Source organism: Procambarus clarkii, chromosome 56 (assembly GCF_040958095.1).
Source record: "Procambarus clarkii isolate CNS0578487 chromosome 56, FALCON_Pclarkii_2.0, whole genome shotgun sequence".
NCBI classification, from domain to species: domain Eukaryota; kingdom Metazoa; phylum Arthropoda; class Malacostraca; order Decapoda; family Cambaridae; genus Procambarus; species Procambarus clarkii.
In genome coordinates this window covers 15672867-15699789 of record NC_091205.1, presented here as the reverse complement: position 1 = coordinate 15699789, position 26923 = coordinate 15672867, and the positions used below count along the sequence as shown (strand labels likewise).

General features: G+C 40.8%; 1 protein-coding gene across 7 annotated transcripts; it reads right to left on the bottom strand.

The window, feature by feature from the left end:
* Nucleotides 1–26923, bottom strand: LOC123749255 (uncharacterized). Of its 7 annotated transcripts, none has more exons than XR_011223030.1 (4): nucleotides 26761–26909; nucleotides 24745–24806; nucleotides 22744–22819; nucleotides 1–5077 (listed from the first exon to the last, which is right to left on the bottom strand). XR_011223030.1 is itself a non-coding variant. In XM_069305762.1 (4 exons), exon 4 carries the CDS (start codon nucleotides 18741–18743, stop codon nucleotides 17532–17534), a length of 1212 nt encoding a protein of 403 aa, XP_069161863.1. In that variant the 5' UTR covers nucleotides 18744–21337; nucleotides 22744–22819; nucleotides 24745–24806; nucleotides 26748–26922; the 3' UTR covers nucleotides 14775–17531. The 7 variants fall into 7 exon arrangements, 4 of the variants coding, with proteins under 4 accessions (XP_069161863.1, XP_069161864.1, XP_069161865.1 ...); XR_011223029.1 differs by having other exon boundaries at nucleotides 26748–26906; XM_069305762.1 differs by lacking the exon at nucleotides 1–5077 and adding an exon at nucleotides 14775–21337 and having other exon boundaries at nucleotides 26748–26922.

The window sequence follows — 26923 nt, the reverse complement described above, 5'->3', positions numbered from 1 at the left end:
TTCATGTACCCATTTATTATCATGGGAACATTCATGCACAATAATTACCCATTTATTATCATGGGAACATTCATGCACAATAATGCAAGGGTAATGAAAAAGGACTTGCTAGCGCACACGCACCCGAAACATAACTCCAGTTTAATGCATTCCTAGCCATGCAGTCACCTACAAAAAAAACCTGCAGGTAGTTTTTTGTACATCCTATAATTGACCCGAGAGCAAAAAAATCGACGAATGTTATGAAGAGCCTTTGATGGGTCCTTGAGACCCTCCCTTCCCCATTCAGAGGCTTTGGTTTTCTCGTCTTCCTGGCTAAATGACAGATTCATGACAGATTCGAGGCTAAAGGATTGAGGAGGAAGTCTAGTAGTCCCTTTGTAGCGTGCAGGTGGGACTAATGAGTGAACTGCTTTATGATAGAGTTCTCTGTTTTGTGGCCTCATTTTCTGTTTACTTTCCAGATTCTATGTTTAGGTTCTGCCGCCACTTTTTTTTTTTTCTTTTCTTTTTTTTTCTTTCTTTCTTTATTGACCTACCACAAAATAAAATCCCCTGCTGCTTGTGTGTCTTCAGCAGGGGTGGGTGGGGGTTGCCTCTGGCAGGCTTGCAGGCTTACAATATCTTATCTTGCAAGGACATAGTGTGGATTAAACTGGGAGAGCTTTCTAAGTAATGAGCCACCATAGGAGCCCTCCCAGAAAGATTACAGAGACCCTAGAATTTAATTATAATTGTTGGTAACGTAACCACTGTTTACACTGCAACTACTATATATAACATTACACATTGTACTTATTTTAGAAACACTGCAGAACTTTCAATATTGTACATTACAGGGCAAGTAATTATCAAAAGGCACCAAAACCAGGAAGGCTATGTAAGGTAATTATCAAAAGGCACCAAACCGGGAAGTTTATGTAAGTAATTTTAAAAAAGGCATCAAATCGGGATGGCTATGTAGCACCATCAAATGTGTGGAATAATCAGTGGCCGCTAAATATCACCAAGGATGCCAATACGAGAACAGTAATGCATAAGGTGAACGATATTAAAAGCATCTGATTCACCAAGAATTCCATTGAGGGACAAGTGACCGCAAGGGACGGTCGGAGAGCAAGATACACACTCGTCCTGGAAGTCAGGACATTCAACAAGGATATGCACAACTGTAAGAGGGACAATGCAATTTGGACAGTAAGGAGCAGGGCGGCGCTCCATTAAGTGACCGTGAGTTAGGTGCATAGGGCCAATATGCAACCTTGCTAGAGCCGTTTCCCACCGCCGGTTACAGTGGTAGGATGGCCACGGGGACACACTACACTAAGAGTACGCAGTTACATACAACAGAAGACAACATTCCTCCAACCCTGCCAATGGGCAAGGATGGAGGAATGAATAACCGGATAAAAGTTGGAATAAGGAATGCCTTTACGGGAGATGGGACAAGAGCGGACAGCTTCCCTAGTGGCAGCATCCGCACGCTCATTTAAACACCAATATGGCTGGGGACCCAGCTAATCTCTACGGATTTAAATTTACTGGAGATAAGAAACAGCCAATGTTGAATCTCGATGACCACCAGATGAACTGGATTAAAGGACTCCAGAGCCACGAAGGCATTGCAAGAGTCAACTACAACCACAAAGGAGGATTGACAGTGAGAAAGCAGGAGACGAAGAGCATAGAGAATAGCATAAAGTTCTGCCATGAAGATGCTAGTTTCCAGAGGCAGGTGACACATAGGTGTGGTCAGGAAAAACAACAGAGTAGCTTACACCCTCTACAGACTTAGACCCAGCGGTGAACACAGAAATGGAGCGGGAGTGTGAAGAAAACTGTTCAAGGAAAAAAAGTTTCAGAACTGTAGGAAAGGTAAAAACTTTAATCACGTGGGTTAGGGTTTTACAAAATTTAGGAAGGGGGGGGGGGGGGATCCTTCACGAGGGCAAGGACGGAACAACACAAGAATTATCAGTAACGCTAACCGAAAGAGAATTTTGTAGGCGAGACAAAAGGAAGGAGGAAGGTGGTGAAGGGGAAGGAGGGGTAAAAGTCAAAGCACAACATAGGCGAGAGTGAGGTGTTTTTTGTACTAAAAACACCAGCCAGTTTCAACATACAAGCTGAGAGTAGAAGTCGAATGAAAGGCACCAGAGCTGAGGCGCAACCCAGTATGGTGCAGAGCATCAAGACAGTGAAGAGTAGGAGAAGCAGACGAGTAAGCAGGGAAACCATAATAGAGTTTAGACAGTATGAGAGAGGAATGTAAAGAGAGGAGTGTGCGCCTATCTGCTCCCCAAGAAGTATGAGACAAAACCTGAAGTAGGTTGAGGGCCTTAGAGCATTCAACTTGGAGGTAAGAGATGGGGTGACCACAAAAAACGAGTGTCAAAGATTAACCTCAGAAGCTTGGCAGAATCTTTGTACACAAGGGTATGACCATAAAGCGACAAAGAGGGACGAAGAATGACCTGCTTCCGAGTAAGTCATAGCACAAGTCTTAGTTGTAGAGAACCTGAAGCCATGATTGGTGGCTCAAGATGACACAGTATCAGTCACAAGTTGAAGCCGCTGTTGAAGGAGAGGCGAATCACCACCAACAGCAAAGGGTAAGATCATCGATATAAAGAGCGGAGAAGATGCCAGAAGGGAGGAAAGACCATTGAGGGCAACCAGAAAAACAGTAGTGCTCAGAACACTACTTTGGGGTACACTTTCATATTGCCAAAAAGAGGCAGAGTGGTTGAGTACAAAATGAACAAATCCACAAGGGCCGTGATGAGGGGTTCGAACTTTCATCCGGGATAATCCCAGATGAGCCTTAGTCGATTGCGCCACAACATGGTTAGCACTCCCGGTTGTAATTCTTTTAACCATGTCGTGGCACAATCGACATTGCGACATGGGAGGGGGAAGCACTCGGAGTCAGAGGTGGGGGTCGAGGCAGAAAGCGATGCCTTCTTACCTGATGGGGAGGAGGAAGGAGAGAAGCCAGGCTTACGTTTCTGACAGACAGGTGTGCCAGCAGCAACGTACAGGGCGACAGACTCAATTGTCTCAACAGAAGAATGAGAACGAACAACATGAGTGCTGGGAGGATGATGGACAACAGCCTGGACAGACAGGCAGCATGGAGGGCCAAGAGACAGGGGGAAGGGGCGGAAAGAAGGATCAGGGGGAGATGGGAAAGAAGACACAGGAGACACAGCAGACTGGGAAGGGTGGAAAACTCCAGATGGAGAACCAGAAGGGGAACCCTTCGGGTCAGAACGTAAAGGAGCAGGGGAAGAGTCGGTGGGCGTGTTCGGGTCTAAGGTCTGGAAACGGTTGTTAGACTGAGTAAGGGGGAAGGGCGAGGAGAGGTGGAATGCAACACGTGAGCATAAGATATGCTAGCGAAGGGTTGAGAAGGCAGACTTGCCGCCTCACTTCAGAAAAAGACAAATGATCCCGGTGTTTCAAGTTGAGGACGGCTTCCTCAAGTTTGTAATGTATACACTCGTAGGAGAAGGTAGGGTGGGCCTCACTGCAATCGAGGCAGCAAGCCTGGTGAGAAGAGCACTCAGAGTGACCTCCTTCCCCATACATGGGGTATAACCACACAGCACTTGTGCATTTGAGGGCACTATGCCCAAATTTCCAGCACTTATTGGAAAGCCTAGGAGAGGGAATGTACTCCTGAATGGAGCATCTGGCACCAGCAAGAATTATAGGAGGCGGAAGGGTCCTACTATCAAAACCAATTTTCACAACTCGAAGGGGCTGATGGCGACACCCACAGGGGGGTCTAGTGAACATGTCTACTTGGAGGACAGGACAGAATAGCCTTGGGCTTCGAGGATATGTTTAATATCCTCATGGCAGTCTTTGAGGTCCCTAACACCAGTTGCAACATGGTGCAGGAGGAAAACAGTGCCAACATTGGTATTCAACTGTGTTTTTGGAGACCCCTAACAGGGGTCTCCCAATGCTGGACAATGCGGCTAAGCGGGTACCTGCATCCTGAGGAGCAGCAGCAACGACACGTGTACCAAGACAGGAGTGGTTAAAAGTAAGAGGCATCTACCGAATCAACAAGGTGTTTATGGAGGAAGAAATCGTCAGGTGTAGAATCCAGACAGTCGAGATCGAAGTATTTAGCCCACGTAGCAGGACCAAACAAGGCATGGTACGTATTAATACGGAAAGGGATCGGGTGGGTGCGACCGTGGCAGGTTCAGCATTGAGAACCCCCAGAGAGAAGGTTAAAAGGCCCAGTAGTCACAATGAGAGACAGAGCCATGTCAGGGGACAAGGTGGTCACCACTGGGGATTTGGGGCTCGACCCTTCCACAGAGGGAGGGGAGTAATCCTGTCTGGACCCAATGTAATGGGAGCTACAGAGTCTGGTCTTCCATTACAGTCCGACTCTGGGGCCTGGTCGCCCACCCCATGAGCCTGGGTAAGAGAGGTTGTTTCGTTTTCCCATACAGCATTCGTTCTAAGTCTGGGCCCTGGAACCAAGGGATACCACTTACCAAGGGAGCCAGGGAGGTCGAGCGCGGGCCAGTGCAGGAAGGGGTGCGTCATCCCCAGTGGTGCTCCCCCTTTTTAACAGGGGAGTCCTCCTGCTCCATCCACTCTCCCACACTGGTGCCAAGACCTCATTATCCCTTTCGCCCCAGCCTGGACACCCAGCCAGCCACTTAGGGCAGCCCCTCAGGGGCAACCCCTCCAGCGGGCAGTCCTGTGACTCAAGGACCCTACATGGTGCCCTTCTGCATGTACAGCACCCAAAGAGGGGCAGGAGAGGGGGCGAAGGCAACCCTCACCAGTCCCAGGGAGGTGTACGTGAGCCCCTCACCATGACAAGACGATACGATGGAGGAGAGGATCCTCGTACAAACTATATTTATAAGTATCATTCACTTAATTAAGATTTGGTATCCAACACACAGCATTTCTTTCAGACACTGAACACAATTTCTGCCAAGAAAATTTTGACTATCATATTCCCATTGCCGACTGACTTCTTACATCGCTTCATGGGCCATGATGAATCAACAGACACCAGCTGTTTCTGCAATGCTGCCTTCTGAAAAAAAAAAAAAAATTACACACTTAAAACAAAACTTTGGGAACTATCTCCTACACTGCTTAGGTATGGCAGTGTGGGTAGCAAGGTATGGGGGATACAGTAGTTCATAACATGATAAATAACTACAAGTTAGTTTTTGTGGGATATTCTGATGGTTTTATCTATGTCTAATGTTATGAGGGAAATATTTGGTAAAGTTCTGCCAGTGACAAGTTTATACACCGGGATGTTGGCCAAAATGTTTAGAGCCCCATTGATTTTGTATGTTTTTCTTTTATTCCATATGCAAACTTTTGAATTTAAGACTATTGACTTTCCAGTACTTTCAGCAGTGCATATATTAATTTTAAATTTTTACCATTTCATGTAACTTATCATGTTCCTATGACCACTTTCTATAAAATTTGCATCCATTGGGATGTTTAGTACACTCCTAGTTACAAACTGTTGATAGTGAACAAATCCTCTCTGAACCTAGGAAGAAACTTCATTTGAGAGTGAACAGTAAAGTTTTTTTACTTCAATATAATTTACCTGCAGACATTAATACAGTATTTTATTCCTTTTAACAATTCTAATTAATATAATCTATCCATGCTGCTTTTAACTCTGGTATGCTGTATGTCATTACACTAGACCTGTAAATATTTGCTAAAGAAATTAGAACTGAACCTTTCTTGCAACTTAATATTCAAATATGAACAGATTTAAATAATTAGTAATTTTCAAAGATAATTCAAGTAAGAAAACCCCATCCAGTAAATGAAATATACATATCACAACCTGCTAGAACAAAAAAAATATGCCAAATATTCTGGAATATAATACCTGTAGTACAAACAAAATTGATACATATTTTCTTTCAAAAAAAAAAAACAGCTGCTCTAACTGGAAATATGTAAATTAAAAGTTTTTGTGTAACTTTTCCCTTTGGCATTCATACAAAAATAATACATTAAAATAAAGGTTTAAATTGTAAATTGCCTTAAAATAACAAAACAACATATTTGGTCTTTTAAAAAAATTAAATATGAATATATTTATCTCTGAACCATTATGTGTTACATGAGCCACCTGGGCTGGTCGGTAGAGCGACAGTCTCGCTTCATGCAATCTAAGTGCTATTTAGTCATAATGGCTTGGCACTTCTCCTGATAGTTCTTTTCCCTATATGCAACATGTTTTCCTTCTCAAGCTCCTACAAATTAACCAGTAAAGTTATCTTGAAAAATCAACAAGAGTAATATCGAACTCTTCTGACACAGTAATCTGACCCAGTATTGGTCACCTTTATACACCGAGTCTTAGATAAATTTGGTAAGTGGTTTTTATCATCTGGACTGATTTATTCTAGGGTGATACCAAGAGTGTTTAGATCCCAGAGTTTATGTACAGTACTAGTTCCAGTCCCAACCTGGCAACTATGACAGTCTCGACTTGTATACTTTCTGCAGGATTTAACTGGTTTAACTTTAGTACAGATCCAGTCAGTAACAAACTCCCTGCCAATGTTCAGAACAGTCATCCTGTGCAGTTTATGTCTAACTGAGATGAATTTGTGGTAATAATCTGACCCCATCAACACCTCTAAGTCTTGGATATGATCAGAATTAATTTGTGAGTCAGCAAGTTTGACTCCCTGTTTGTTTTAAGTGTTTTGTCATGGTCCCTAGACCAGGCACATGTAGGTCAGATGGGACTGCTTCCAAGATTATAGCAAATACAGCTTTAATGTACCTACCCAAACACATGGTTTAACCACGTCGTAGAATCTAGGTCCACTATTAGTTAGAAACCATAATATATTCATAACTGGTTTTAATATTTATACACAAACTAAAATACACCTTAGTATACAGTCTTAGTAACTGCCACCCATTGGGTGACAAATGTTTTTGCGAACCCTCATCAAACAACAATCTGACCAGGAGTTTGTTTGTTTCGTTTGTTAGTATGGCTGTGGTAGGGTTGCAGCAGTGTTAGTTTGGGCCAGCATGGCTCCTACACTTCCTTCAATTTTGCAGTACTGGAATACTGTAGTGGATTTAGTTTTAGCTTTGGGGGACTGTGGGGTTTGTCTCCCTCACACAAAGCTATATGATGTAACCCATATCTTGAGGTTATCTTGAGATGATTTCGGGGCTTTAGTGTCCCCGCGGCCCGGTCCTCGACCAGGCCTCCACCCCCAGGAAGCAGCCCGTGACAGCTGACTAACTCCCAGGTACCTATTTACTGCTAGGTAACAGGGGCATTCAGGGTGAAAGAAACTTTGCCCATTTGTTTCCGCCTCGTGCGGGAATCGAACCCGCGTCACAGAATTACGAGTCCTGCGCGCTATCCACCAGGCTACGAGGCCCCCTAAATTGCCACATTTAAGAAACATCTAGTTGTGTCTCGCAGCTGCTAGGTTGATGAGCTCTCAGAAGTTTCGTATACCTTTGCAGCACATGACCAATCTTACTAGCACAGTCTGGGTATTTAAAGGCATTGATATATTGGATGTTTTTCATTGCAGAGCAAACAATATTTAAGCCCTGTTGTAAGTAATTATCAAAGAAGGCATCAAGTTGGGAAGGCTATGTAGCACCATCAAATGTGCGGGATAATCAGAGGGCGCTAAATATCACTGAGGATGCCAATATGAGAACAGAAATGCTTAAGGCGAACGATATCAAAAGTATCCGATTCACCAAGAATTCTATCGAGGGATGGTTGGAAAGCAGGACACACGCTCGTCCTGGAAGTCAGGACATTCAACAAGGATATGCATAACTGTAAGAGGGACAATGCAGTTAGGACAATAAGGAGCAGGACAGCGCTCCATTAAGTGTCCGTGAGTTAAGCACACATGGCCAGTACGCAACCTTGCCAGAGCCGTATCCCACAGCCGGTTACAGTGGTAGGAAGAAGGCCACAGGGACACACTACTCTTAAGAATATGCAGTTTGTTACCAGTAACAAGACCAACAACCCTGCCAATTGGCAAGGATGGAGAAATGAATAACTGGGTAAAAGTTGGAAGGTGGGACAAGTGCATATAGCATCCCTAGCAGCAGCAACTGCACACTCACTTGCAGCAGAGGAGCTCCAGCATATTTCAACAATCCTAAGTATTGTAGTACAGGTTGATGGTAGTGAGTGGTGTCCCAGAGAACATAAAGGTATAGTGCTCTTGAAAAATAGGTGAGATAACAGGAAAGTGCTAAGGGAAGTGAAAAATCGGATGAGAAAAAGTTGCCCTAGTGTTTACAGTGCAGAGAAGAACATTCAAGATGGCCACTGGCAAGGGGAAAAACAAAACAGAGCTTGATTTTGAGGGATTCAATGAAGAAAGCATTGATATTAGTAGTCTACATAACAAGTTGGTAAATTTAGATACTATAGTGAACTCTCATGTAGAAATAATTAGTAAATTGAAAGAAAGTAATGACCATTTGAATAGCAAAGTTTTATGTCTTGAGGGTTTAGTGAAAGACTTGCGCAAGGATAAGAATCAATTGGAAACAAATTGCAAAGCTATGGAAGAAGAAAATAAACTCTTAAAAATAGGTTTGGAAGAAGTTAAAGTAAATTTAAACATAAATGACTACAATAGGTTAGGCAAGGAAATTCAACAGGAGAAACAGCTTTTGTCAGCACAGATGGAGGAAGTTACACAGGGAATAGAACAGTGCAAGAAAGATATGCAACTCACTTATGCACAAGTGGCCAAGGAGAAGGAAAAAATAGAAGAAGCAGTAAAGGAAGTCAAACACTGCAGCAACCAAGATAAAACAAACATTAGGCTAGAAGTGAGGAAAGAATTGGCATCTAACCCGAAGTTGGTGCAAAACACAGTTGATCGGAGTAAGTCCCTGATCATTTTTGGCTGCAAAGAAAAGGCGATAACATCTAGGTCAGAAAGAGCTGTAGAAGAAGCTAAAGTAGTAGATAAAATTGTTGGCCTCGTGGAAGGTCTTACAAACAGAGAGAATGTGTGCGACTACAGGAGAATAGGCAGGTACGTAAAAGGGAAAGATCGACCTTTGAGGATCACCCTAAACGGTGCCAAACAGATGGAAGAAGTACTAAGGAATGCTAGAAAATTGCAAAGGGATGAGGATGGGAAAGGGTGGTCATTAAGACGAGATCTTTCAAAAGAAGATAGAGAGAAGCTGAAACTGAACCTCGCCGAGGCAAAACATTTAAATGAGAGCAGGAATGAAGAAGAAATAAATTCTTTTTTCTACAAAGTGATAGGGGTAGGCAAACCAGTAAAGTGGTACATAAAGGCAAACCAACAAAATCAATAGAGAGAGGGGGAGTGAAGAATAAGGAGAGGGGGAACAAGTTCCTGAAGATTGCATACACCAACATAGATGGAGTGAGATCGAAGATACTGGAGTTAAGTGATGTAATACAGCTGCAGACACCAGACATTGTTGCACTCACGGAGACAAAACTTGAAGATGTAATTTTAAATGAGGTCATATTCCCAAGGGGCTACTCAATTTGGAGACGGGACAGAAAAATTAGGAAAGGCGGTGGCGTTGCTGTGCTGGTAAAAGAACACCTAAAGGTGAAGGAAATAATGACTGCCAATCCACAAGAAGTTGACATAATAGCACTAGAGATCTGCTATGAGGATGATAAACTAATGATGATAAATGCATATAGTCCACCGCCAAGCAGCACATGGTCAAAGGAGGAGCTAGATAGTAAACGTGAAGGTCTTATAACAATAATGAGAGAGATTATAGCGAGAGCGGATAACGATAGATCACGACTGTTGATAGTCGGTGACTTCAACTTGAAATCCATAGACTGGGAAGCATATGAAGCTAAAACAGAAGATTTTTGGACCTGTAAATTTGTAGACCTCATCCTGGAAACATTCTTGTATCAACATGTTAAACAAGCTACGAGGATGAGGGAAGGGGACGTTCCCTCCATGCTAGATTTGATATTTACCAGGAAGGAGGAAGAGATATTTGACATTCAGTACCTTCCTCCCTTGGGTAAAAGTGACCATGTCTTTTTGGGAATAAAGTATGCAATGCGTTATAAGCTGGAAGAAAATAAGGAGGTTGAAGCAGTTGAAAAACCAGACTTCAGGAGAGGACATTATGGTGACCTTAGAAATTTTTTTAGTGAGTATAATTGGACAGACTTGATGCTAGGCAAGGAAGTGAATGAGTTGTATGGCAAGTTTTGTGAAATATATGATAAAGGCACAAAAAAAATTTATACCAAAACAGAGATGCAGAACTAGGAAACAGGATTGGTTCAATAGAAATTGCGAGAGGGCTAGAGACCGAAAGACACAAAAATGGAATCAATACAGGAAGAGGCCGAACCCCCAAACATACCAGCGATACAAAGATGCGAGAAACAACTACACGGCAGTGAGGAGAGAGGCAGAAAGAAATTTTGAAAAAGGGATTGCGGACAAATGTAAAACAGAACCAGGTCTATTCTATAAATTCATAAACAACAAATTGCAGGTAAAGGATAATATTCAGAGGTTGAAAATGGGAAATAGATTCACGGAAGATGAAAAGGAAATGTGTGAAACACTAAACGAAAAGTTCCAAAGTGTGTTTGTACAAAATGAAATCTTTAGGGAACCAGATACAATAAGAATTCCAGAGAACAACATAGAACACATAGAGGTGTCTAGAGACGAAGTGGAAAAAATGCTCAAGGAGCTCGGTAAGAACAAAGCAGCTGGCCCAGATGGCGTTTCACCATGGGTTCTGAGAGAATGTGCATCTGAGCTCAGCATTCCACTTCACCTGATCTTTCAGGCATCCCTGTGTACAGGAATCGTAGCAGACGGGTGGAAACAGGCTAACATAGTTCCAATCTACAAAAGTGGCAGCAGGGAAGACCCCCTCAATTATAGACCTGTATCATTGACAAGTGTAATAGTGAAAGTATTGGAAAAACTAATCAAAACTAAATCGGTAGAACACCTAGAGAGAAATGATATAATATCAGACAGACAGTATGGTTTTCGATCTGGAAGATCCTGTGTATCGAATTTACTCAGTTTCTATGATCGAGCCACAGAGATATTACAGGAAAGAGATGGTTGGGTTGACTGCATCTATCTGGACCTAAAAAAGGCTTTCGACAGAGTTCCACATAAGAGGTTGTTCTGGAAACTGGAAAATATTGGAGGGGTGACAGGTAAGCTTCTATCATGGATGAAAAATTTTCTGACTGATTGAAAAATGAGGGCAGTAATCAGAGGCAATGTATCAGAATGGAGAAATGTCACAAGTGGAGTACCACAGGGTTCAGTTCTTGCACCAGTGATGTTTATTGTGTACATAAATGATCTACCAGTTGGTATACAGAATTATATGAACATGTTTGCTGATGATGCTAAGATAATAGGAAGGATAAGAAATTTAGATGACTGTCATGCCCTTCAAAAAGACCTGGACAAAATAAGTATATGGAGCACCACTTGGCAAATGGAATTTAATGTTAATAAATGTCATGTTATGGAATGTGGAATAGGAGAACATAGACCCCACACAACCTATATATTATGTGAGAAATCTTTAAAGAATTCTGATAAAGAAAGAGATCTAGGAGTGGTTCTAGATAGAAAACTATCACCTGAGGACCACATAAAGAATATTGTGCAAGGAGCCTATGCTATGCTTTCTAACTTCAGAATTGCATTTAAATACATGGATGGTGATATACTAAAGAAATTGTTCATGACTTTTGTTAGGCCAAAGCTAGAATATGCAGCTGTTGTGTGGTGCCCATATCTTAAGAAGCACATCAACAAACTGGAAAAGGTGCAAAGACATGCTACTAAGTGGCTCCCAGAACTGAAGGGCAAGAGCTACGAGGAGAGGTTAGAAGCATTAAATATGCCAAAACTAGAAGACAGAAGAAAAAGAGGTGATATGATCACTACATACAAAATAGTAACAGGAATTGACAAAATCGACAGGGAAGACTTCCTGAGACCTGGAACTTCAAGAACAAGAGGTCATAGATTTAAACTAGCTAAACACAGATGCCGAAGAAATATAAGAAAATTCACCTTCGCAAATAGAGTGGTAGACGGTTGGAACAAGTTAAGTGAGAAGGTGGTGGAGGCCAAGACCGTCAGTAGTTTCAAAGCGTTATATGACAAAGAGTGCTGGGAAGACGGGACACCACGAGCGTAGCTCTCATCCTGTAACTACACTTAGGTAATTACACTTAGGTAATTACTCATTTAAAGAGATACCAATATAGCTGGGAACCCAGCAAAACTCAACTGTCTTAAATCTACTAGAGATAAGAAACAGCCAATGTTGAATCTCAACTACCACCGGATGAACTGAATTAAAGGACTCCAGAGCCATGTATACTGTGAGTCAACTACAACCACAAAGGAGGATTGACAGCATTGACAAAGGAGGAAGTGACACCCCTTAGGGTCAACACTTGCATCAGAGGAGCTCCAGCATATTTCAACAATCCTAAGTATTGTAGTACAGGTTGATGATAGAGTGGTGTCCCAGAGAACAAAGGTACAGTGCTTTTGAAAAATAGGCGAGATAACAGGAATGTGCTAAGGGAAGTGAAAAATCGGATGAGAAAAAGTTGCCCTGGTGTTTCCAGTGCAGAGAAGAACATTCAAGATGGCCACCGGCAAGAGGAAAAACAAAACAGAGCTTGATTTTGAGGGATTCAATGAAGAAAGCATTGATATTAGCAGTCTACATAAGTTGGTAAAATTAGATACTATAGTGAACTCTCATGTAGAAATAATTAGTAAATTGAAAGAAAGTAATGACCATTTGAATAGCAAAGTTTTATGTCTTGAGGGTTTAGTGAAAGACTTGTGCAAGGATAAGAATCAATTGGAAACAAATTGCAAAGCCATGGAAGAAGAAAATAAACTCTTAAAAATAGGTTTGGAAGAAGTTAAAGTAAATTTAAACAAATGACTACAATAGGTTAGGTAAGGAAATTCAACAGGAGAAACAGTTTTTGTCAGCACAGATGGAGGAAGTTACACAGGGAATTGAACAGTGCAAGAAAGATATGCAACTCACCTATGCCCAAGTGGCCAAGGAGAAGGAAAAAATTGAAGCAGTAAAGGAAGCCAAACACTGCAGCAACCAAGATAAAACAAACATTAGGCTGGAAGTGAGAAAGGAATTGGCATCTAACCCGAAGTTGGTGCAAAACACAGTTGATCGGAGTAAGTCCCTGATAATTTTTGGTTGCAAAGAAAAGGAGGTAACATCTAGGTCAGAAAGAGCTGTAGAAGAAGCAAAAGTAGTAGATAAAATTGTTGGCCTTGTAGAAGGTCTTACTACCATAGAGAATTTGTGCGACTACAGGAGAATAGGCAGATACGTAAAAGGGAAAGATCGACCTTTGAGGATCACCCTAAACGATGCCAAACAGATGGAAGAAGTACTAAGGAATGCTAGAAAATTACAAAGTGATGAGGATGGGAAAGTGTGGTCGTTAAGAAGAGATCTTTCAAAAGAAGATAGAGAGAAGCTGAAACTGTACCTTGCCGAGGCAAAACGTTTAAATGAGAGCAGGAATGAAGAAGAAATCAATTCTTTTTTCTACAAAGTGATAGGGGTAGGCAGACCAGTAAAGTGGTACATAAAGGCAAACCAACAAAATCAATAGAGAGAGAGGGGGAACAAGTTCCTGAAGATTGCATACACCAACGTAGATGGAGTGTAATCGAAGATACTGGAGTTAAGTGATGTAATACAGCTGCAGACACCAGACATTGTTGCACTCACGGAGACAAAACTTGAAGATGTTATTTTAAATGAGGTCATTCCCAAGGGACTATTCAATTTGGAGACGGGACAGAAAAATTAGGAAAGGCGGTGGCGTTGCTGTGCTGGTGAAAGAACACCTAAAGGTGAAGGAAATAATGACTGCCAATCCACAAGAAGTTGACATAATAGCACTAGAGATCTGCCATGAGGATGATAAACTAATGATCATAAATGCATATAATCCACCACCAAGCAGCACATGGTCAAAGGAGGAGCTAGATAGTAAACGAGAAGGTCTTATAACAACAATGAGAGAGATTATAGTGAGAGCGGATAACAATAGATCACGACTGTTGATAGTCGGTGACTTCAACTTGAAATCCATAGACTAGGAAGCATATGAAGCTAAAACACAAGATTTTTGGACCTGTAGATTTGTAGACCTCATCCTGGAAACATTCCTGTATCAACATGTTAAACAAGCTACGAGGATGAGGGAAGGGGATGTTCCCTCCGTGCTAGATTTGATATTTACCAGAAAGGAGGAAGAGATATTTGACATTCAGTACCTTCCTCCCTTGGGTAAAAGTGACCATGTCTTTTGGGGAATAAAGTATGCAATGCGTTATAATCTGGAAGAAAATAAAGAGGTTGAAGCAGTTGAAAAACCTGACTTCAGGAGAGGACATTATGGCAACCTTAGAATTTTAGTGAGTATAATTTAGTGAGTATAATTGGACAGACTTGTTACTAGACAAGGAAGTGAATGAGATGTATGTCAAGTTTTGTGAAATATATGATAAAGGCACAAAAAAATTTATACCAAAACAGAGATGCAGAACTAGTTAACAGGATTGGTTCAATAGAAATTGCGAGAGGGCCAGAGACCAAAAGACACAAAAATGGAATCAATACAGGAAGAGGCCAAACCCCCAAACATACCAGCAATACAAAGATGCAAGAAACAACTACACAGCAGTGAGGAGAGTGTCAGAAAGAAATTTTGAAAAGGGGATTGCAGACAAATGTAAAACAGAACCAGGTCTATTCTATAAATTCATAAACAACAAATTGCAGGTAAAGGATAATATTCAGAGGTTGAAAATGGGAAATAGATTCACAGAAAATGAAAAGGAAATGTGTGAAACACTAAATGAAAAGTTCCAAAGTGTGTTTGTACAAAATGAAATCTTTAGGGAACCAGACACAATAAGAATTCCAGAGAACAACATAGAGCACATAGTGGTGTCTAGAGACAAAGTGGAAAAAATGTTCAAGGAGCTAAGTAAGAACAAAGCAGTTGGTCCAGATGGAGTTTCACTATGGGTTCAGAGAGAATGTGCACCTGAGCTCAGCATTCCACTTCAACTGATTTTTCAGGCATCTCTGTGTACAGGAGTTGTAGCTGATGTGTGGAAAAAGGCTAACAGTTCCAATCTACAAAAGTGGAAGCAGGGAAGAGCCCCCTTAATTATAGACCTGTATCATTGACAAGTGTAATAGTCAAAATATTGGAAAAAATAATTAAATCTAAATGGGTAGAGCACCTGGAGGAAAACGATATAATATCAGACAGACAGTATGGATTTTGATTTGGAAGATCCTGTGTAACGAACTTACTCAGTTTTTATGATCGAACCACAGAGATTCTACAGGAAAGAGATGGTTGGGTTGACTGCATCTATCTGGACCTAAAGAAGGCTTTCGACAGAGTTCCCCATAAGAGGTTGTTCTGGAAACTGGTAACATATTGGAGGGGTGACAGGTAAGCTACTAACATGGATGAAAAATTTCCTAACTGACAGAAAAATGACGGCCACAATCAGAGGCAAGGTATCGGATTGGAGGAATGTCACGAGTGGAGTACCACAGGGTTCAGTTCTTGCACCGGTAATGTTTATTGTTTACATAAACGATCTACCAGTGGGAATACAGAATTACATGAACATGTTTGCTGATGATGCTAAGATAATAGGGAAGATAAGAAATCTAGATGATTGTCATGCCCTTCAAGAAGACCTGGACAAAATAAGTATATGGAGCAACACTTGGCAAATGGAATTTAATGTGAATAAATGCATGTTATGGAATGTGGAATTGGAGAACATAGACCCCACACAACTTATAATTTATGTGAGAAATCTTTAAAGAATTCTGACAAAGAAAGGGATCTAGGGGTGGTTCTAGATAGAAAACTGTCACCTGAGGACCACATTAAGGTTCTGGGAATGATGTCTGACGACCTAATGTTTAAGGAGCATACGAACATAAGAATAAAGATAACTGCAGAAGGCCTATTTGACCCATACGAGGCAGCTCCTGTTTATAACCACCCAATCCCACTCATATACATGTCCAACCTATGCTTGAAACAATCAAGGCATAACCAAGCAAATAGTGTCAGCTAGAAAAATGATAGGATGGATTATGACAACCTTCAAATCCTGGGATCCCATCACAATGCTCTTACTGTTCAAATCGCTTGTGCGTCCCTCCTGAGTACTGCTCCACATTCACTTCTCCTTTCAGAACGGAACAGATTCCAGAAATAAAAAGAATACAGATAACACATACGGCACACATAGACACAATGAAGCACCTAATCTATTAGGATCTTCTCAAAGCTCTAAAAATGTACTTCCCAGAAAGGAGACAAGAGCCATGTCTAATCATGTATATAGTACTGTACATGGAAAATAATGAAGGGACAGGTCCCAAATTTTCACAGTAAAATAACAACATACTGAAGTGATAGATATGGAAGGAAATGCAGAATAGAGCCAGCAGAGAGTAGAGGTGCCATTGGTACAATCAGAGAATGTATGAACATCAGAGGTCCATAGTTGTTCAATATCCTCTCAGCAAGTTTAAGAAATACTGTACTGCTGGAACAAAAGAGGAAATCTTCAAAAATGGGACGTTTTCTGCAAGAAGTGCCTTACCAAGTGGGGTGTAATGGATATGTGGGCCTGCGGGCCATTCCAAGTACAGTAACAGCCTGTTGAACCAAGTTCTCAAGTCAAGCCTGGCCCTGGGCCAGGCCTGGAGAGTTCTTCAACTCCCAGAACCTCATCCAGGTTCAATCCAGGTCTAGGTAGTTGTTCTAGTATTTGGATTAATCTGCCAGACAATCTTTGACTTTTTCCTCATATTTTGCTGTTTTGGCAAGGAAGTCATCTACCTGGATGGGGTTTTGGGAGTTGTTCTATTCCCCAAGCCTGGCCCAGGGCCAGGCTCAACTTTTGAGAGCTTGCTCCAACAGGCTATTGCTTGGAATGGCCTGCAGGCTAGTCAGTCTGCATTAATTTTTTCTTCATTGAGACTTTGTATGTGTTTGCAGGCGATGAGTCACAATAACGTGGCTGAAGTATGTTGACCAGACCACACACTAGAAGTTGAAGGGACAACGACGTTTCGGTCCGTCCTGGACCATTCTCAAGTCGATTGTGATGAGGTAGGGACAGGCAATAAATAGGCAAGAGAGAGCTGAGGAGGAAAGTAAGGTGTAGGGGATAGTAGTAATAATGAGAACTGCAGAAGGCCTATTGGCCCATACGAGGCAGCTCCTATTATAACCACCGAAGGAGAAAGTAATAGGAATAAGAAGAGGATAGCAAGGGAGCGTAGGAGAAAACAATGAACAGAAAAAGGGAGAAGAGAGAAAGAAAAGGAAAGAGAAAGAAAGATAAATGGAAGGGGTAAGCTTATGTTAAGTCACGTTTGTTAGAAAGATTAGAGCATTTGAGTATATACTGTGAAAGGGAAGAGTCCACAGCAACAAAGCCAGGACTCAAGTTCATGTTGGGTACATTGTGTATAAGAGCCGATTCTACAAGACGGCGTCTGTGTAGAGTAGAGGCAGGAAAGATTATTTTGGAGGAAGACCAATCAATGGGATGATTAGAATCCCTCACATGGCAGAAGAGAGCATTGTTAGTGTCTGCAGACTTAACACTTCTCTTGTGTTCTTTAAGTCTGTCATTCAGTGTACGGCCAGTTTCGCCAAAGTATTGGAGAGGACAAGATGAACAGGAAATAGAGTAGACACCAGCAGCATTAGAAGCAGGAGGAGCAGTGTGAACTAGATTGCTACGAAGTGTGTTAGTTTGTCGAAAGGCGAGTTTAATGTCAAGAGGACGAAAGGTATTGGTAAAAGTTTTGAGTTCAGATATGAAGGGAAGGCATAGTACAGTGCTACTAGTGTTGGAAGCAGGTTTAGGATGAAAGAAATTTCGTTTAGCCTGAGAGTAGGCACAGTTGATGAAATGCAAAGGATAACCAAGGTGAGAGAATGATTTGTAGATAAAGGCAATTTCAGAATCAAGAAACTGAGGGTCGCTGATGCGTAGAGCGCGGAGGAAGAGAGAGACGAGGACACTTTTCTTAACAGAAGGAGGATGGTAGGAAAAGAAGTGAATGTACATGCCACTATGCATGGGTTTACGGTAGACAGAGAAAGAGAACCCAGACACAGAGCTGTGAACATGAACATCAAGAAAAGGAAGGAGGGAATTAGATTCCCACTCAACTTTGAAATGGATAGAAGGAGCCAGATTGTTAAGAGAGGCGAGGAAAGGCTGGAAAAGATTAAGGTCATGAGGCCATAAAGCAAAAATGTCATCAACATAGCGAAGCCAGAGAGAGGGACGAGTATCAATAGAAGGAAGAAGAACAGTTTCGAAGTATTCCATGTAGAAATTAGCAAGATCAGGGGAGAGAGGGGAACCCATAGCGACACCGAAAGTTTGAGTGTAATATTTACCGTTGAAAGAGAAAGAGTTAGATTCAACACAGAGTCTAATGAGATCGAGGAAAACGTCAGTGGGAAGTGGGAGAGGAAGGAGGCCCTCTGACGCCTTCTGTCTAAGGAAAGAGAGAACGTCATCGAGCGGAACATTAGTGAACAGAGTCGACATCAAGACTAAGCATCTTACAAGAGGGTTGCAGGCGCAGTCTGTCTATGAAGTCCTGAGAGTGACGAAGGTGGGCAGGGGAAAAAGTGCCAAGGTAAGGTGTTAGGGTTTTAGCGAGCCAGGAGGCAAGAGGATAGCTGACAAGAGCCCCGTGAAGAAATGATAGGACGAAGAGGAACACCAGGTTTATGAGTCTTAGGAAGACCATAGAAATAAGGAAGAGAAGGGCAGATGACACGGAAATGTTTAATGAGATCAAAGTCAGGAGGGCAAAGACTAGAGAGCTGTCTTAGTTTGCGGTTAAAGGAAGTTTTGAGGCGATCCAAAGGGTTAGAAGTCAGAGGAGCATAAGTGCGAGAGTCAGAGAGCAAGACATCTGCTTTTCGGAGGTAGTCCTCACGGTCAAGGACAACCACCGAATTGCTTTTGTCGGAAGGAAGGATAAGAATAGAGTTGTTAGATTTTAGGGAGGCAAGGGCAAGCTGGAAGCGACGAGGAAGGTGGAGATTTTTAGAAAACAAGCTGTCAAGAACGGGGATAAGGGCCCCTCTAAAGGCAGACAGGTCCGAAAGAGTACTAGAGTTAGAATTGACAAACCTGTCAAAGGAACTAATGAGATCAATGCCACAGCGTGGGCCAGGGGAAGTAGCAAAAGACAGACCAAGACCAAGAAGTTCTTGCTGGTGCTTAGAAAGAGAGTAGGACGAAAGGTTGGTAACACAGTCAGAGAGAGAGTATTTGGCCCAAGGACTGTTGGAGATCAGGCATTGAAGTTTGTTGTGTAGTGTGGAGGAGTGGTGGGAAGAGGAGATGTGAGCAGTGTCAAATGCAATTGGAAAAATGATATTGCATAGATCACTGGGAAGAGAAGAGGACAAAGCGTTGCTGTTGACGAACAGCAAGAAAAGCCTCGTCAACTTGCAAGGAGGTGGCATGAATAAGTTCTTGAAGAAGAAGGCGGGCATGTTCAGGGAAAGGAGAACCCGAAGTGTTGAACTGGAGAAAGTGAGATAAAGAAAGAGGGAGAACTTGCTCAGCAAGACAGTCTTTAAGAAACCTGAGCTGGTTTGTATGTGTTTATCTGCTGCTTCAGCAACATTCTGTGGTTTTTGTTGTGCCACCCTTTATGTGGCTTTCAACTAGTTTAGGAGTCACAATGGAAGACTGAGCTAGCTGCTCACATTTCTGAAGCTGTCAGGTTACAACCTTTATGATTCACTAGTACAAGGTACTGGTGGTAGACATATTGTCTGTCATAGGTAAAGTCAATTCACAATTAAGTATATCTACATTTTGTGTATACAGTATTGTGTGTTAATTTGAGTGATGATCCAATACAACTTGTGGATTACGGTTATGTTTGTCGATACTGTGAATCAGGTCGTCTCTTCAGCATCACCCTGGGTATTATGGTGCAGCTCTACATCTTACCCCTCAGTGTGTTACGCAGGTGTATTATAACACTAATCATAGTGAGTTAAATGTAAGTATTATTTACCACAAATTTAAATAATGAACACTGTCTAGTGTTCAGCACAACTTGTGCTAATTAGTCCCACCCTTCTTATGTCTGCACAATATATTATTAATAAATGGCTAGATTGTACAGCATTTGGTACAAGCCTCGCTTAACTGTAAATATATACAGTACTGTAATCCTGCCCTCACAGGTGGGCACTAACTACTGTAATGATTATAATGATGGTGCAGACTAGGAGAGCTCAAGTTCATTTTTTATATTTAATTCTTTTTTATTTATTTCAAAGATTAAACAATTCCTAAACTTGGGAATATAGATAAGTAAATTTAAAGTAACATTTAGCCTCTCATTACGTGTTGGTAATATATGATGGTACTTTTTTATTTAGTAGTTCTATAACCTTAAGATTCTTATGACAGGTGAACACAATCAATGAATAATTTCTCACAAAAAGGTCTAGCTGCGAAATGTGTATTATGGCGAGATCATGAGGCCAGCAAGTGCTACTGTTAATGTTGTTATCAAATTACAGCGACACTAGCCTAGTGATCTAGATATTATTTGTTGCGAGGTTGTTTGTTTAATTATTTTAGCTATTTTAATGAAGTTTGTTGCTTCTATCTGAACTAGCAACAATAATTTATTTGAATTAAGTTTTGATTAAGTTAATGTGTTCTGTAGCAAATTAGGCTATGGCACATCTAGGTCCAAATGACTAGCAATTAGCCATCTAGGTACGACAGACCAACAATGTGGGATTATGTGGATAACTTAACTATTTAACTAATTTCTAGCAAACTGTATAAAATAGGTTACTTTATACACAGTTCCCACAGTGGGGGTTATTTATTAATTATTTGAATTCAGATGGTGCAGTATTATTTACTTGATTTAAAGTATTAATTCTGATACTCCAAGTTTATTTCAGATTAATTAATTAATTTATATGATTTACTGCACTGTCTGAATTGGAATTAGTAGTAAACAAAATTCTTATCTGTCTAAGAAAGTCCGTAGATCAGAGAAAGCCTCAATTAACAACGTCCATGGACCAGAAACGATTTCGTGGGGAATATGGCTGCCTCTTGTGCGACTCGTAATGTTGATGCTCTCTCTCCTGCCGGCAATTTAATTATTAGATTGGGAAAATCACAATTGGTTATGTAATTAAAGAATCCCAGTTTCATCAATTGTTAACTTCTATTTGAAGTTGAAGAATTAGTATTCTCACTTTTGATTATGGTGATGTGCTGTAGTGTAACCATGCTCACTCCTAACACCTTACATACACAATAAATGACCAAATCTTACGTATTATGTTTGGTTACTTATCAACTGTGAGGAGAAAAACCAGTGCAGTTATCTAAATGAGGTTATTGGACCTTCAGGCAACTAATGCAACGATCTTGTCAACGTCAACATGGTATATCACCAACGTGGGCTGTGTTGATATTCATAATGGCGAGCCCTTCCTCCCTCCCACACTTTCCGGCCTTTCAGTCAGTGCGAGGGTTAATAAAAATTTGAGAGTGGTTGCTAAATTCTAATTAAGAAATAAAATTAATAATTAACACTCGCTCGGTAACGACGCAATGCTGCGTCGTCCGTTCAGTAAAAGGAGTCCCGGTAACAACGCAGCATTACGTCATCGGCTAAAAACTGTGCCCAGCATTCGCACTTGGCTGTGGGAGGGGCACGCCGCTGTTTTGAACCTTATATGCCTTATATTTAAGGTTGAAAAGAGTATACACATTTTATTGTGCTTGATTAGCGCTCACGAGGATAACGCGATGTCACTACTTTGTTTGCTGTGGGCAGTAGGCCGGGCTTTTGGGGTTCATATGCATTTAGTCCTATAGAGAAGTCAATTGCAAACACATTGATACCAAAATGAAAGACCTATGATGAGAATTGAGGTATCCAAAGTGAAAAGAGTGTATGCATTTCATTGCTCTTGCTCGCTCCCAGGTAATTCGCTCTCACTTTCTCTGTTTGCTGCGGATGGTAAGCCAGGCTTTTGGAGTTTATTTGCATTTAGTCCTGTAGAGAATTCTATTGCGAACACATTGATATCAAATTGAAAAACCTAGGACAAGAATTGAGATGACAAAGTTGAAAAAGAGTATGAACTTTACAGTACTACCGCACTCTCTAATAGAAGGCCAGGCGCTCCTTAGGGTGGCGTGGCACTCTCTTCCGGGTAACCTTGGCCTGCTTTCCTCACTTCGGCGGGTGGAGCGCGCTGTGTTTTTTTAAATTATATGCATATAGTCCTATTGTGAATTCTATTGCGAACACATTGATACCAAATTGAAAAACCTTGGACGAAAATTGAGGTAACAAAGTTGAAAAGAGTGCACTTTTCAGAATTACTGCGTGCTCTCGCAAAATGCCCAAACCAACCTGGGAATAGTGCAGTGCTCGCGTGCCGAGAGCGCAAAAGTGGTTGCTAAATTCTAATTAAGAAATCAAATTAATAATTAATGTATCTACACCGTACAGTATTAGATTTAGTCGCCTCACCTTAATTTAATAATGGGACGTAATAGAACAACATCAGGTCTTCAATCGTCTGGTGGCAAGGGTAGGAGGAGCAGACCTAACCAAGCAGAAAATTGAGTCAGCCCACAAGATATATTACTGCGTATTATATAATTTTAATTACAGTGTATTATTATAAACAGAAGACAAAACGCCATAGTAAATTAATTTAATATTTAGTATTTATATGCATTATTACACACATAAGAGGAAAACTTTCCTTTATCAACTTTAATGAAATATGGCTACATGAACACTTCAACCAACAGAATACACCTTAAATGGTCTGAGAGTCTCAGGTACTCTCAGACCTTAAATGGTCTGAGAGTACACCAAGAACTTCAACAAAATCTTGTAGATATGAGGCAAATTGAAATCGACACCAGTAATTCCATCTATCATCATACTATCGTGCAAGAGGACCCACACATTTATGGATCATCCAATAAAATCAGAAGACTTCTAGATGTTACTACTGCTCGGCTTTGACTCGGTTATAAGTATGTATCTGGGAATTTTCATTATCTGCTGATGTAGACCTGACCAAATGTAAACTGTCAACAAAATTATTCACACACCCTTTGTTACTATGTGATGGAGTGTTACTATGTGATTAGGTACTGGCAGAGGCAGTACCTGCAGATGAGACAGAGGCTAAATGCCTAGGCTTCCAGATTTTCTCTCGACTTGTATGAAGGGCCTTGGTTTTAAATTTCCTTCAATCACAGGGTTTACCTGGTCGATAGCCTATCCGTTCATAGTTTGGTTTGGGTTCTATGTGGGGGGACATCTCCCATACCCATAGACAGTACCTGCAGTTTACCTGTAATCGGTTACAAGCGCTTTTCTACTCTTGAACACTAGCTTGAGGGAGGATTGTTTTATAACTTGATCTAAAAGGCTGTGCTTGTAGTGGCCCACAAGCTTATACAGTGCAACCTCAATTCAATGAACTACTGTATATGCAACCTGTATAGAGTTGTTGAAAAAAAATGAAACCTTAGGAATAATTAAACAAGTTCTTGACATCAGGAAACAGCAAGTGGTTACTCAGATGTAGAAAGCTTATGTGCCTCCATCTGGAAAACTGCATCAATACATGGATACCTCACCTTCAGAAGCACACACAGTTTTTACTTTGAAAAAGCTCAATGCAAAGCGACAAAAATAATTCCAGAACTATGTCAACTTTCATACCAGGAGAGGTTGAAGGCCTTAGAGCTAATATCACTACAAACCAGACAAGAGAGCTGATCTCATCAAGACCTTAATTACTATGAACAAATTGGAAAATATTAAGAGATACAACTGCAAGCTCAAGAAGTTACAATGTAGGATTGAATATTTTGTTCTTTAACCCATAAGTTAATAAACCCATGTAATTGCCTATATGCCAAAGCAGTAACTACCAAGACAATACCATACTCTACTTCAAATTCAACTGGAAAAACGCCTCAGGAATAACAAACTTTTAAAAAGCTGCCGGCTTCCGGTCACCAGTTTGTTTCTGTGAATGATGTTAATGACATTTAATATCGGCTTTCCACAATAGTATACTTGGTCCACTATTCTTTCTCATATACATGAAAGGCCTACAAACTGCCACACAGCACCTTCAGACAATAACATTTGCTGATGACAACTCATTTTCTTAAATAACAGATCAGTTAGCTTTAGGAGTTATTTCCAGAATAAAACGCCTCTGTCATGTCAATGCTCACTGCTGCAATACAGTGCTAAACACTAAAAATCTATATATATTTCTAAAAATTAAATATGATAAAAGGAAAACTACACAGCTAATAAAATGTATCTAAAATAATACAGCATACAATATTTAGATAAAATTAAAATGTTAAAGCCAATAAAACCTTGCTACTTTGCCCCCCCCTTGATATATAGTATACAGTATACTCGATGCTTAATATTATAACTTAAATTTGATTATGAAAGCACTCTTTGTACTTGCTTAGTTGTACTCACCTAGTTGTGCTTGCAGGGGTTGAGCTCTGGCTCGTTGGTCCTGCCTCTCGACTATCAATCAACTGTTGTGAATAAATAAATAAATAAAACTGGTGTACAGATTCCTGAGCCTATTGGGCTCTTATCATATCTATACACTATTTGAAACTGTGTATGGAGTCTGCATCCACTACATCACTGCCTAATGCATTCCATTTGTTAACTACTCTGACACTGAAAAAAATTCTAATGTCTGTGGCTCATTTGGGTAGTCAGTTTCCAACTGTCCCCCCTTGTTCGTGTTCCTCTCGTGTTAAATAGTTTGTCTTTGTCCACCCTGTCAATTCTCCTCGAGTGCTCAATAACCCACTACATAATACATTATGTAATTCATCTAACTCTGTCCATGGAGGACAGAAAATTAAATATATATAAACAATCTCTGATTAGATAGATTACCTTTGCAAACTAGCCACTACATCTGTAGTAGAAAAGTTAAACAAGAAAAATGGTATCTTTCATCAATTCGTCAACCAGAAACCAGACAGCCTTAGTTATTCCTAATATGAATTATCAATCCTGTAGTATAGTCGTCTATTTTCTCGATTTCTCAGATCTTATTTTCGATCCCAAGGAGAAACAGAAATGCTTCAGTAGTACTTTTCCTTTCACCTGAAAAAAGTTAGGCAGGTTTTTTGTGTGGGGGTTACATCCTTGTGGAAGGTGTACAGTTGACCTGGGGGTAAGGAGGGGAGGGAACTTCGATATAAGCCTAAGTACAGGCAACATCTCATACATTTTTTTTACAATATCATACAAAATTATGTTTACAACATTTGCTGTATTTAATGAACTAATTGGATATATTCATTACCTGTTTCAGCTATATAGGCATTCACCACTTTAGAGTTATTTCTGTCCACATTGCAAAATAAATCTAATATAAAGATCCCCATAGGCATATAACTGCCTATAGGACAGGCTCGCAACTACCAAACTCCAAATCCACAAACACACCAACAACCTTCTGACCAACTAACCCACCAACACCCTTCCAACGACCCACTAAACCACACCTTCCCTCATATCACCTGGATAGTTATCTGTAATGGTCTGAAAGCATTTTACAGTTGCATTAATAGTCTACATGTACCTTTGTCCTAAACAGAGATGATTCTTAAGTTATAACATTATTGTATTATAAATTGCCAGTTTAAAATATAAAAAATATACTTATGTTAAAAATGTTTTCTTTGAAGAATTTGGTTTTCTGTAAACAGAATTCTCAGATGCACTGAAATAGTTTTGAATTCCATATTTCACATTGTTAATAATACACTGTATTAACATTACCAAACATAATGAAACATAACTTAACCTAACCAAACACTAACCTAAAGTAACCTTAACCTAGCTATGATCAAAGTAGATAATTAGCACTAATCATGTAGCCATTCCTTTGAGAATATTTCCTCCCTGGGGACAGGTTGCCCATATGATACATAGAATATAGTTGGTTGGGCATATTTTCTATCACCTAATGTGTCTGTTCACCTAGCAGAAAGTAGGTACTCAGGAGTTAGTCAGCTTGTTGTGGGGTTGCATCCTGGGGGGCGGGGGGGGGGGGAGGCAGGGTCAGTAATTCGACCTATGGGGGTAGGGAGTGGGGGGGGGGATCTCGATATAAGCTTAACGTGTATGAATACACTCTGGCTGCCTGTCCCCACGACACAATGAATTATTATTATTATATAAGCAGTGTTGGATTCATAGATAGGAAGATACGTCGCAAAAAGCCACTAATAAGCCGAGCGCTTGGGATAAATAATAAAGGGAACACTTGAAAAGATAAAACTAAATGAGAAAAAACTATAATCATGTCGAAAAATGTAAATATAAATGACAGGTTTTTACATGATGAATGGAACAGCAAAACAGAGAACGAATCGGACTGTTCACTGCAACATGACGCAATATTTTAATTTACTAAACAGTTACGGCAGCAAGACCGTCTTTATACACACAGCTAATTAATACCCAGCAGGTGTTAGAGCAGCGACGGGGATCAGTCCTGCCACGTCCATTTCCAGCAGCTTACGAGCTTCAAATGGACCATTTATTTATTTTAAGAAGTGGGAGACCCGGACTAGCAGCTGGCCCTCGGAGGACCGTAATGTCCTAACTGTCAACCGGTAGGTTA

Bases quoted from the DNA above. Each gene is read 5' to 3' on its own strand.
- LOC123749255 (XM_069305764.1), bottom strand. From the start codon at position 18,743: ATGTCGACTCTGTTCACTAATGTTCCGCTCGATGACGTTCTCTCTTTC.